The 12,693-nt window shown below is 35.3% G+C and overlaps 2 protein-coding genes across 7 annotated transcripts; both read right to left on the reverse strand.

Moving 5' to 3' along the window:
• Positions 1-1,856: 1,856 nt before the first annotated feature.
• LOC121794453 (protein tas-like) lies at positions 1,857-11,488 on the reverse strand. 6 transcript variants are annotated; one of them, XM_042192619.1, is made up of 13 exons: positions 11,265-11,469; positions 11,100-11,199; positions 10,915-11,023; positions 10,138-10,226; positions 9,934-9,990; positions 9,700-9,808; positions 9,522-9,626; positions 9,323-9,387; positions 5,623-5,693; positions 5,449-5,513; positions 4,929-4,983; positions 2,310-2,475; positions 1,857-2,179 (listed from the first exon to the last, which is right to left on the reverse strand). In XM_042192619.1, the coding sequence occupies exons 1-12, from the start codon at positions 11,320-11,322 to the stop codon at positions 2,315-2,317; spliced, it is 1,044 nt and encodes a 347-aa protein (XP_042048553.1). In that variant the 5' UTR covers positions 11,323-11,469; the 3' UTR covers positions 1,857-2,179; positions 2,310-2,314. The 6 variants fall into 6 exon arrangements, 5 of the variants coding, with proteins under 5 accessions (XP_042048553.1, XP_042048551.1, XP_042048552.1 ...); XM_042192617.1 differs by having other exon boundaries at positions 5,590-5,693; positions 11,265-11,456; XM_042192618.1 differs by having other exon boundaries at positions 5,590-5,693; positions 9,525-9,626; positions 11,265-11,448.
• A 267-nt stretch (positions 11,489-11,755) lies between these two features.
• On the reverse strand, positions 11,756-12,693 carry LOC121794454 (histone H2AX). The gene is made up of 2 exons (XM_042192622.1): positions 12,416-12,693; positions 11,756-12,103 (listed from the first exon to the last, which is right to left on the reverse strand). The coding sequence occupies exons 1-2, from the start codon at positions 12,617-12,619 to the stop codon at positions 11,882-11,884; spliced, it is 426 nt and encodes a 141-aa protein (XP_042048556.1). The 5' UTR covers positions 12,620-12,693; the 3' UTR covers positions 11,756-11,881.

Below are 12,693 nucleotides of genomic sequence, written 5' to 3' on the forward strand. Positions count from 1 at the left end.
ACAGTCAACCGTTATTTTACGCTTTTCAAAAAAATCCCTTTTTTTATTTTGTTTTAAGTGATGGACATATCTGGATTTCACAAATATTGCAAAGACAACTTCATTAGTACATCTACTTTTCCAATTTGATTCACAAAATATGTAATTGATGTGAACAAACACACACGTTCATTAATCGTGCAAAAAACATCTCAATCTATAATGTTTTAGTAATAAGTTCGTTGTTCCATATTTCCCTAATTGGCAACTCACAATAACTTATAATTTTGGTAAAATAAATTGACCCTGGACTTGATCTAAGAAGTAAAGAATGTAGTTGAAAATTTTCTGTGGTAATTGATATCAATTGATGGTCGGTATATTAATAAATCCAATAAACTAGTACTATAATAGTAGTAGTACTATAAGATTTGTATACAGGCGATCGACGAGCATAAGATTTTATTAAAAAAATTGCATGTGGGAATGGCATACTTCCATTCATTTACTTTTTTTAAAATTTGTGTCCATATTTTCTTATAAAATCAGTAATATGTTATAAGTAATTTTTCCTATTAAGTCATTGTGTATTAGGGTTAATTGTGTTATTATAAGATTTTCGGATGCATCAAAAAATCTGATGTTACATAAATGACAGTAGAAAGAGTTGAAGAAGAATTTGACTACCCAGTGAGAAATGAAAATATCTAGACTCAGTTCAAATCAAATTTAATGGTGTTGGAACTCAGGTTTAAGATTGAGGGGGCCTATTAAAAGAATAAAGTAGACTTGATATGATTTATTCATATTATACATGAGTGTTTGGTGATGAAAAATTTGGTGATGAAAAGATATAGATCGATTCATATTTATATGTGCTCAATATGAATCAAATGTTTTTTTTTTCCATTAAAGGGCTGTGATAACAAAGTCCTATTCCTGTAATGTATCAGTCATTTATATGAATATATCATTAATGATAATTAGAGTTTGTGATTGTTTTAGACCTCCAAAGAATCAGTCCACGTAGATTCATAGAATATTCAATTATCATAAGAATGGACAATAGATTAATTATTAGAGGAAATTTTACAGCAGCTGTTCTTTGAGTATTAAAATTATAAGAAAAGATCACTAATTAGTAAGAGGGGAAGTAATTAAATATTTACTCATACCTAAAAGGACGGCAATTTCTGTATCTGGTTAAGGCCTGTGATATTGATTATCAACATGCTGCATTATTTATTGGATTGTGATAATAAAATGTTGTAAATCTTGGTCAGATTTATTATAGTAGATCACATTTGTTCATGATGATGCACCATAACTCGTACATTATTACCTAGTAATGACATTGAATCTTTTTTTTTTGGGAATAAATAGTAAAATCATAGGTAGCGTGGAGAGATTTGAAATAATTTGTTTCAACATCTAGCAATAGATTATACTAACAGTTTCAAATGATTCAATTTGGGGTAGCTTCTACTCTCTGACCAATGTCTTTCCACTACTTTTTCAACAAAAGAAATGATCGCTATAGAATTCACCTAGTCAACTCCACTCATTTCTTTTTTTCTTTTCCTTTTTGGATTTTTGCTAATGTAGTCACATTTTGGACTTGGCTTTTTAATTGCTGTAAGATTTTTAGGGTCTAGAGTTCCTCCTAAAATAATAGTGACATTTAACAACAATCACGAGCAACTATTAAAATCAATTAAAATGTGTGGCCCAACCCACCAACACAAACACACTAACTTTATTCCAAATGCAACTCAAATTCATGGGTCCACACGCGAAAGGTGGTACCTAATTACAATAACTCCAATAGTCCTAGCCAGTTGTTTTTCGATAAAAGGAAAGCACAAATGCAAATCTCAGGAGAGAAAAGCCAGAAACTTTATTGAGTCGAGTTCAAAATAGTATAAATTCATTTCACAATATTCACACATAAATGTATGAACGCATGTACAAAACTAAAACCCTTCAAACACCTTCTATATCAAGAATTCCTCTTTCAATATAAGCAATTATGTAACCAAATACCCTTATAATCTTCAAGCGATGCCGAAGGGAAGAGACTATGATGAATGGTTAACTAGCAGCAGCTCTTTCTGGTTATACGAAAGCATTGAGAATGCCCTTCACTCTTTTAAGCAAGGAGACGACCGTGTTACAGCGTTTATCTGAACTGTTCCCAACACTAGAAAAAAATATAACTTCTCAGCATATAAAACAAAGAAGATAGTACTAGTAATTGATTTTTTAGCTTTTCTATGTATGGGAAAACAAAGGCGGACGACTGGAGGAGGGGTGCATACAGGAAGACTGACCTTTTCTAGGGACAGGGGTTGGGAAATGCTGAATGCACCTCATTAATTTCTGCAATTATCTCTGGAGTAAGCTCGACTCTGCAGCCATCAAGCACCTCTTGGAGCTGCCACAGCTTTGTAGCTCCAAAAACAGCACTGGCCACAAGAGGGTGTCTCAAAACAAAAGCTGCCAAATAGTTTCATAAGGCACAATGCTGATTTGAACATCAAACAGGAATGTAGTACAGTGATAGGAATTGTAATTTTAGAATCTGCAATCTTTTCACCACCATATGAGAAGAGAACACTTCATTAAGCTTAATGCACAACAAATCATAATAGGAAATGAACAAACAGCTAAGATTCTTATTTTGAACATTGTTAGCATCTCCGCATCTTGGAATGTTGTGCACATAAAACTACAGTTACGGGTAGAAAAGCAAACAAATTGAATCAAGTCAAAAGCATAATCATCCAATTTGTCCGAACTTGAGCTTGAACAACTTTGATGAAGACCATCGAGCTAAGTTATAACTTATGAGTAAATAATGTGTAAATTGGAATTACAATACTACCAAATATGAGTATTTAAATAAAAAATGAGGTTTCTGACAATGTTTGGCTAAGCTTAAAAAAAGAGCTTCTAAAACATGAACAAGATGAATACAAGTCTATACAAGCTAAACAAATCCACAAAATAAGCTCTATAATATCCACAAATCAGATTATGGTCTTTTTAAGTAACTCATCCAAAATTTGAACTATGACTACTGCAATTTTATACACTTAACTTTTGTTTTCTAGAAAGTACGGATGTACGATAATACCTTATAGTTTGACTGTATGAGGTATCAATATTATGTTTGATTGAATGTATTAAAATACATTTAACCATACATACATTGAATTTCTTGTTTGGTTGGATGTATTAAACTGCACTATCATATTGCACTTACTAAAAATCGTTTGAACTAGTATGAGAGCAAGAAGATGGATAGTTTATCAAGTTAGTTACACTTATCTTTCGTAATACATAACACATTTAGGAGTACAACACTTTATCAAGGGCTTTTATTTTTGAAGCAAACAAGATATTAAATTGTCATAGATATTTATCACCCTCTTCTCTCGCATAGAAAACAAGGCCTTGCAGTTTTAAAACAACAAATGAAGACCTTACTGCGAACTCAAGATAGCACATCCCAAAAGTGCAAGAACTTATCAATGTAATAAGCTAATCAAAGACAATCTTTTACTAAAAGAATATCGGGAAACACAGGTTGGAATCTAATTGATATCACTCCGTACTTGGAAGGTCTATCCCATCCTAACAAAACACACAAACACGAGGATTTTAAAATATCCGAGAAGAAAGTTAGTATTTTAGCTTTTAGCACGAAAAAAAAAATCATTAGCTACAAGACGCACAATGTGCACTGAGAAATTTTATTTTCCTTGACTAGCTTCATAGCAAACCAAAATAAGTTCACACTAGGAAAGGGGGTCCTCTTTAATCTTATTGCACAAATGCTAAAAGGATTCTCCAATTCAAAATTAAAAAGCTTTTCTTTTAAGCTATATTAATTGCCTGGCTACGTGGCAATTTGCGCCACGTCCCTTTAACCAATCAGAATCCACCATCCATCGAACACTTACCGTATAAATCCCGCTTCGTGCACTCCGCTGCCTAACTTAGGGTTTCTGACTACCTAAAGTCAAATTGAAAAAATGAAATCCTCTTCCAGAGCCGCCTCCAACAGTACGAAGGGCAAGTCCAAGACCAAAAGATTTCCCCTATATTTCTCCATTAGCAGAGTTTCCCGATTTCTCAAGAAAGGGAATTATTCCAAGCGTGTTGCTCCTCAAGCACCAGTTTATTTAGCTGCAGTCCTTCAATGCATGGCTGCTGAGGTGATATAATAAATGTGTTTTTCATTTGCTTCCATTATTATTTCTATATTCATTTCTCGAATTTGCCTAATCTGTTTAAACAAATTTCTTGATTTAGGTTTTGGAGCTCTCTGGGAAAGAGGCTAAGAATGAAGGAAGGAGCAGAATTGGGCCTCGGCACATAGAGTTGGCAATTAGGAGTGATAAGGAGCTAAGCAAATTGCTGCCCCATGTTACCATTCCGGGTTCAGGTTCAGGGAAGAAGATCCACTTTCATGAAGCTCTCCTGCCAAAAAGCGCAGGAAAGAAGAACAGAGACATTGGTCCCAGCTCTAAATGAAACTGAATGTTAAGGTTGAATAAATGTTCCTTATCCAAATAAATAAATCTTTCCTGGCCCAAGATTATTTGTTTTAATTTTTCATGCCATTCTAGTTAAGATCTCCTTGGTCACTATGCTAATCAGTAATCACAATATGGTCATATATACCTAATAACCAAATCCACATCAAATGATATTGCTTGAATAAAATTCCAATGATCTACTGATTAGGGTAAGCCAATACTTCAAAGCATTATTCCATCGAGTAAATGGAGAAAGCAAATCTACTAAATGGTGGTGTTAATGCCAATTACCTACTAAGGTTCCTAGCATAAAAATTAATGCGTATATAAAACCAATTTTAAGCAGATTTGATGCATCAGATATAAGATTCTAACAATCTAAATACGCTAAGAAAATGCTCTCACCTATAGCAAGTGATACAGGATGAACATCATACTTCTTTGCAATGGAAAAATATAACTGCAAAACAGTGAGAAGTGACATTAGCAAAGCCATTATATTCTCATTGATGCAACTAAGCATTGATAATATTTAACTTTACTGCTTACATTGCATTTCAAATCATGGATTTGATTTGAGGGACTTCTGATAAGAGCTCAAAAGGTCTTTATACAATTTCATACACAGATCTACCAAAACCACTCATAAAATAACTCAAAACAGTGAACTCACCCTAGAAAGCTCAACAAATATATTCTTCGGGATTTCAGATTTATACTTAAATAATGCCTATATAGTTAGTAACTAAGAGATACGGGACCATATTTTACATGGGAATAACACTGTGGTCTGTGAAGACCACTAAGTACGCTTATTTAAAATAGTACAAAAACATGGAATGTGAAATATTCAAAACCAAAACAGAACACATTGTTTGTGCTTTTGTAGTATAATCAAGTAATGAGAAAAAAGACTCTCACTTACCCTGGCAGCTTTTCCAGTGATACCATCTGACAGATTGTATCTTGATTCCCCTTCAGCATACCTCCCTGAAAATGATACAAGCAAACTGTCTGATAAAAAAACCAATCGCAGTTGCTCAAACCAAAAGGCCTGGACAAAAACCTTTAAACAAATTCAAACGAGCATCACTTGGACCTCCATCAAGAGAGAGATATTTCCCGGAGAGAATACCCATTGCCAAAGGGCTATATGCTAATAAGCTTACCCTAGAGAAAAAGTAAGAAACATGAGAATTGATGGTCAAACTATTATGAACAAACACCAGGAAGGCTTGTAAAGATCCAATCGTATCAGTTCACATTAGGTGGCCGATGTACAAAGGAAGGGCCAATAACATTCAAGAATTAAAGAGAAAACTAATCCTCTTACTTTTTGACAATTTATAACATACAAATGCTTAAGAAATTCAAATATCAACAGATTTACATAAAAACACAAGCTGAAAAATATCTCGTTCCAAGACCGGAAGAAGAGATTGATGAATAAAGACGGGATGCCGAACATCAATAAAAACCCTTACCACAATATATAAAAATTTAGTTGATGAAACACAAAAAAAGGGAAAAAGCAGTCTATTATCAAATATGGTGATTCACAAGAGACACCATGAATATCATACACTCAATGAAGTACATGGCAAGTTCATTTCGTGTAATATTCATAATTAGGGAGTGAGGGAATGCCTGCACTGTGGTTGGGATATGATATATCATAGTATATGATACTATTGTACTACTGTCTTTACATTACAGTGTAGATTTATGCCATATCTTTTTATGTATCTTCATCCACAGCTATAGTTTTTTATTTATTTTGATGCTATACATGTCTTGAAGAAAGGCATAAATATCGTAAGAACATTTCTTGAAATTTTGAGCAGACCAAAATATCCCATCGAGTTTTAGCAATGCAAATGCAAATTCAAAACTATATAGAGCACATTAGTTGTGCTTAGACTGAGGAATTTTACAGTAATGAATTCATTTGAATCCCTAGTTTAATTTTGAGTGAATTTGTCCAAACAAATCAAGTTTACATAGTGTGCGCTTGTCAGAGTGCATGAGTGACTATGTTAGTGATTTTTGTGTGTAAAAGGAAGGACATGGAATGGCTAGGTTTTGAGATCCAAACCCATGGATTCAAATTTCGTTGATTTGGGCTTTTTGTCAATTCTATTGAGTGGATTTGATTGTGGGTTTCAAATACCTCCATCCAAACACAACCTTAGTTGTGATGCTCACTCAATTTTTAGTTGGCTAAATATTGGTCAATGATTTATCTTTTTTATCACCCACACAAGACAATGTTCAGTGCCTTCTCATGTATATACGATCCCCATGTAACAAATAGAAGGCAAATAGCTAAGGAATTAAGGCTGAATAAATACCCTTTGACATTGTCTTCTTGAAACAAAATATAACTTAAAGAGAAATGTTGTACACCCTCCGTCCCAACTAAGTTGAGTCAAAACTTTTGGGCATGGAGATTAAGAAATTGTGTTGAAAAGTACTCCCTTTGTCCCATTAGAAATGAAACGTTTTCCTTTTTGGGTTGTCCCAATAAAAATGAAACGTTTCTTAAATTGGAAACAACACTATCTCTAATTTTTCTTCTCTTTTACTTTACTCTCTTAATTAACTCACAAAACAACACTGCATAAAATCGCGTGCCGGAAACCAAATGTTGCAGATTTATTGGGACGGAGGGAGTAGTAGAGAGGAATAAAGTAGGAAAAATAAAAAGAGAGTAAAGTGATGAAATAAAGTAAGAGTGATTGGATGCTTTGTTTTTTTGTCAAAAAAGAAAATCACTCAACTTAGTTGGGACATCCCAAAAAGGAATATGACACAACTTAGTTAGGACGGAGGGAGTATGATTTTTTCGAAATACAAAATTATCCCTTTGATACTTCAACCAACTTACTTTTGATATTTCACCATCTATGTTACTCATACAAGATATTGATCTAAATCCACAAGGCCCTGATTGCAAGCATGAGTCATCTTATTATAGAGCGCTTATCTTTGGTCATGCAGCAAACATGTGTTGTCCAACTACTTGCCATATATTATCTCTAGCCTATTTTTGCTCTTTCATGTCCAGTCCTTCGGTATGGTAATTTTGGAAATTGGACAACATGCTAGAAAGAATCTTACACAGAAAGATGGCATTTAGCATGACATCTTACACAGAAAGATGGCATGCTAAATGCTATAGAGAAGAATAAGACTTGAGGATGAAGTACAAGGACCAGTTCGAGAAGTTTAAAGAGTTTGAGAAAGTCAAGAATACACTTGAAAACGAGTCGCATAAATGTTTGTAAGATTTACACAAAGGGAAGGTAGCCATATAACCGTGCGCAGCACAGCACACAAAGTAGAGATGACTAGCTTGAGCTTGTTGAAGACGTATTTCAATTCTCACTAGAGTTTGAGAATTGACACTAAGGATTTAAGTTATTTAAGCATATCCTTGATCAATAAATAAATTGATAGACAGGTAACATATTCAATCAACCCTATCAAAATTTTGGAGATAACAGGAGTGACCTTGTAGAAACAGCTTTATTTCCAACATTATTTACTAAATTCAGGGCCATATATTGCAGTGCGACAAACATGTAAAACAATAAAAAGCAGTATTTCAAGTACTTGGAAAAGTCCTTCACTTCCCAAAGACTATACACGAAGAGGTTGAAGCTGCTAGTGCAGATTGAGTTGGTTTGACTACTGATTGATTAGGATATTCTAGTATCTATTTAGGGTGGCATGTCACTTGATAAAGTAGGAAGCAAGCATGATGAAAATGAAGCCAAACCTTCATAAGCTGCTCACTGCGTGAAATGGGTAATTTAGTAGAGCTAAAGATACTAATCAAGAGGCAAATAGAGTTCCATTGCCATAATAAGGCTCCAACCAGTTTTAACCTTAGTGCATATGTCATTTGCTCTGGAAACTCAATTAATAGCTAATACACTAGCCCAATGGTTTTTCTTACACGACTTTTTACTTCTTCTCAACAACTTTTGCATGATTAACATCTATGGAACAACTTAAGGTTGATGCTGACGATTTTGGTAGTTAAAGCAATAGAGCATTTTGAATTATTTTCTTCAAATACTTTGATAAGTTAGGTTGTTTCCAATTTCTTATTTTCTCTCCAGTAACCATGCAATGAATCTTGTCGTAATGTTGCACAGGAGTATGGAATTATTAGTACTCGTCTAATTTCTGTCTAAATTTGCTACACATATACTGATGCTTGAGCACATAGATGTTGTGCATGTACTTTTTTTTTACTAGTAATGAAGATCGAAGTAAAGTTTATAAAATCCATAAACGCAGGACATTGTCATCCATCAGAGTTACACATGCACAAAAAAAAGAATCAGCTAGACCAAGTGGTAAGTCGCATATATTTTCTTAGCCATCTCACAGCTTAGGTTATGAATACTAAATAATTTCAATCCTTTTCAAATTTTACTCAATCATTTCTTACTGCTAGTATTTGTTAATAGATCACAACTATCAACAGGAGGCTTATCTGAAAAACGAGTGCTTTCTCATTTGAAACTAAACCACAATGATACAAGCACCAAGTGAAATTATTACTGCTTTTCGGATTTATTATCATATTTACTTGTATTAGTAGTATACAAATCCATGTATTATGCATGTATATTTTACACGTAGTGGAACCATATTGCATTTCAAACTATGACATTGTCAACTCTAATCACCTAATAATAAGTTCTAGACAATTTACATTATCATGATTGTAACTCACAAAAGATGCATTCTCTATCAATACAGCCAAAGAGGTTTCATATAGGTACCTCTCATGGTGACAGCATTCTGCCATTCCAGAATCAAAATTTCGGCAGAGGAGGTTATAAGCATTCTGAAAACAAGGAAAAAAACATAGACCCATATCTAATTATCAATAAACATGTAACACACAGAAACACACAAGCATACACAGAAGGTTTGATAGGACAAGCCTCACTATTTTTTAAAAAGGGCTGAGACACAAACTACCTGCACGGAGACTACTTTAGAATTGCGAGAGAGACCTTCAGCAACATGAAGGAACTTCATAAGACCATATGGTGTCTCATTACTTAGTCCGATATATCTTATCTGCAGTAATGTCATTGCCCCTTTAAAAAATACAGCTCCAAATATGTTAGTAACAAGGTGCAGAACCACTGACCTTACCAGAACAAATAGCTTTCTCTAGAGCAATAAGTTGTTCCTCAAAACTAACGTAGGGAAAGTTCCGGTGAGAATCGAACTCAGTTTCTCCAAACATAGGTACATAGCTACAAGAAAACCATGGTTGTGACAACTAGCTTCAAAGTCCAGCAGCTCTAAAGTCATCTTTTAATGTGGCACATTATAGTGATCTTTACAGACAGAGGTTATAAGAAAGAAACAATGCACGAACCGGTCCGGCCAATGAACTTGATACAAGTCAATGTAATCACTTTGTAGGCGCAGCAAACTGCAAAAGCATAAATCTTATTGAGTTTTAAGGTCAAACAATCAAGGGCAGATCACAGAGGAATTGGCGAATGACAACAGAACTATTACGAGTTAACATCCAAGAGAGCAAAAGAACTTGATATATGCTAGTACAGCGCAGACCAACCTATTGTCAAGTGCCTCTGCTATATTCCTGGAATCAACACTTTCTGGTCCATTTCGTATCCAAGTCATTTTCCCCGATGGCCCACAAACCTATCTCCTAGCAATTAAGCAAAAGTGTATCAAGGTTGAAAAATCAGGGTTAGACTGGGAGACTATATTCTAGTCTTCTAGAACAAATAAATACCACAGTGCACTTCTGAATTATACTGAGACATGTCAATTACATTTGTTTACTTGGATATTGGTACTACAAGTTAGAAAATTAAAAACCTATTTTGAGATCACATGGCAAGGAACACTGATACAACATGGATAGGCAAAGAAATTTGCAATTTTTCACGATAGTCCTAGCTGGACCAGCATCTAAAAATAGAACCAAGTGAAGCATAGTCAAACACCTGTCACTGGAATTTTAGTCAGCTTTGGAAATTTTCACGATAAAAATTTTCAAGCACTAAGCTCAGGATCAAAATTGAACAGGAATGCAAAAACCTTACATAGTGAAAAATAGATAAAATCGTCTTAATGGCTAACATTGCCATGTGACTCTTAACCATATGCTTCAAGCAATAGCTTGAGCAGAAGTTAGAAACTTGATTTTAGAATAAAAATTTACTACTCGATTCTACAAAATTATAGGCGATTTCATTCTGACACCTAAAAGAAACACTAGTTTCAGCAGGAAAATGGAAAATGGTGACAAAGAATAGTGTAAATCCAAATGAAACACTACGAGGTCCACTAATTGTGTTTAAAACTAGACTAAGTTAGTAAAGACCTTCGTAGCAAGTACCAAACGATCCCGTGGGATATTGCGGGATCGAATCCAATTTCCGAGATACTCCTCGCTCTTTCCTTGTGTCTCTGCACGCTGTGGCACCGGATACCTACAGCGAGTAGCGCAGCAGGAAATCAAAACCATGGACGGCGAATGAAACTGAAATATTAAGTAACTAACTATACATTTCGGCGGAATCGAAGAAATTGATTCCGGAATGGAAGGCCTTGTCGAGGAGCTGGAAGGACTGAGACATAGAGTTCTGCTCGCCGAACGTCATCGTGCCTGAGAAGAACGAACAATAATGTTGCTAGAGAGAGATATGAGGTTGCAGAGAGAGAGAGGCCGACCTAGGCAGAGTCTTGAGACAGCCATATCAAGAGCTAGATTGAAAAGCGGCACCGCCATGGTTGAGAGCGCAGGGTAGTGGAACACCACCGCCGGAGGGTTTTAGATAATGTCAGGCACGAAGGGACGTTTTTTAAGAAACGTGTTGACAGCACGACACGAGAAAGACGGTTGAGAAATTTTCGAATTCTTTTTTCCATTTAAATTGGGTGGGAAATTTATTTTTTGACCCGCCAAATATAACTTCGGGTATACTCTACTTCATTCCAAAAGAAGTGACGATATTCATAAATGATTTTCAATTTTCAATATAACCTTTAATTCTTAAAATTCGAGCAAATTTTAATTTTCACAATCTTATAAAGAAAAGCAAGAGAAATAAATAAAAAAAATCGCATTAACGCACGATTTAGGGAAGAACAGATCCTTGGCTAACAAAATAAAAAAAATGTAAAAGACGAACACAGCAATATATAAATGAATTGGAAATCTGTTTAATAAAACGTCTATTTATATATTCCAGCTAGAACAAAATTAGGGTTGTATGTGGATTGACATTTAACCGATCAAGAACCTTCCAACATAGCCCTTCAACAGCAATTTAATTCACAACAAAACCCTAAAATTCCTGTGATGCAGAACCGATCTCCTTGTCCCTTCCGCCAGCCTTCTTTGGCAACAAAGTCTGATGAATGTTTGGCAGAACACCTCCATTAGCTATTGTAACATGGCCCAACAGCTTACTTAACTCTTCGTCGTTCCTCACAGCCAGCTGTATGTGACGCGGAACAATCCTGTTCTTTTTGTTGTCTCTAGCAGCATTTCCAGCAAGTTCCAATACCTAGACAAGGCAATAGATTGAATTAATCAAAAATTGCAAAATTTAGGGGAATAGACAAAAGGACCGATCAAAAATAAAATAGAAGTAAGAATCTGAGATAATAAAAATCGACTGAACATACGTTGCGTAATCGTTCCCGTTTACAGTTAATTTTAAAACAGAATCATTCGATTAATGCGATTGAATGCTCTTTCCAACAAATCAAATTTAAAATCAGAAAATCCACAGAAAACGGATCGCATTCGGCCTATATACAGACACTCAGGGCAAGCAATCATGAATGAAAATGCAGCGAATCTAAAACCTAATTACCTCGGCGGCGAGGTACTCGAGGACGGCGGACAGATAGACGGGGGCGCCTGCTCCAACGCGCTCAGCGTATTTACCTGCCTTAAGAAAACGAGCAATTCTGCCGACGGGAAACTGGAGACCAGCTTTCGACGAACGGGAGACGGATTTGGAAGCCTTGGGCTTGCCCCTTCCGCCCTTGGTGGTAGCTGCGGCGTTGGAACTCATTCTTCTGGAGGCGGCGATTGGTTGCTCGTAAACCCTAGAGGATGATTTGAATTGAGTGGATTTTTAGAGAGATT

Source organism: Salvia splendens, chromosome 3 (assembly GCF_004379255.2).
Source record: "Salvia splendens isolate huo1 chromosome 3, SspV2, whole genome shotgun sequence".
NCBI classification, from domain to species: domain Eukaryota; kingdom Viridiplantae; phylum Streptophyta; class Magnoliopsida; order Lamiales; family Lamiaceae; genus Salvia; species Salvia splendens.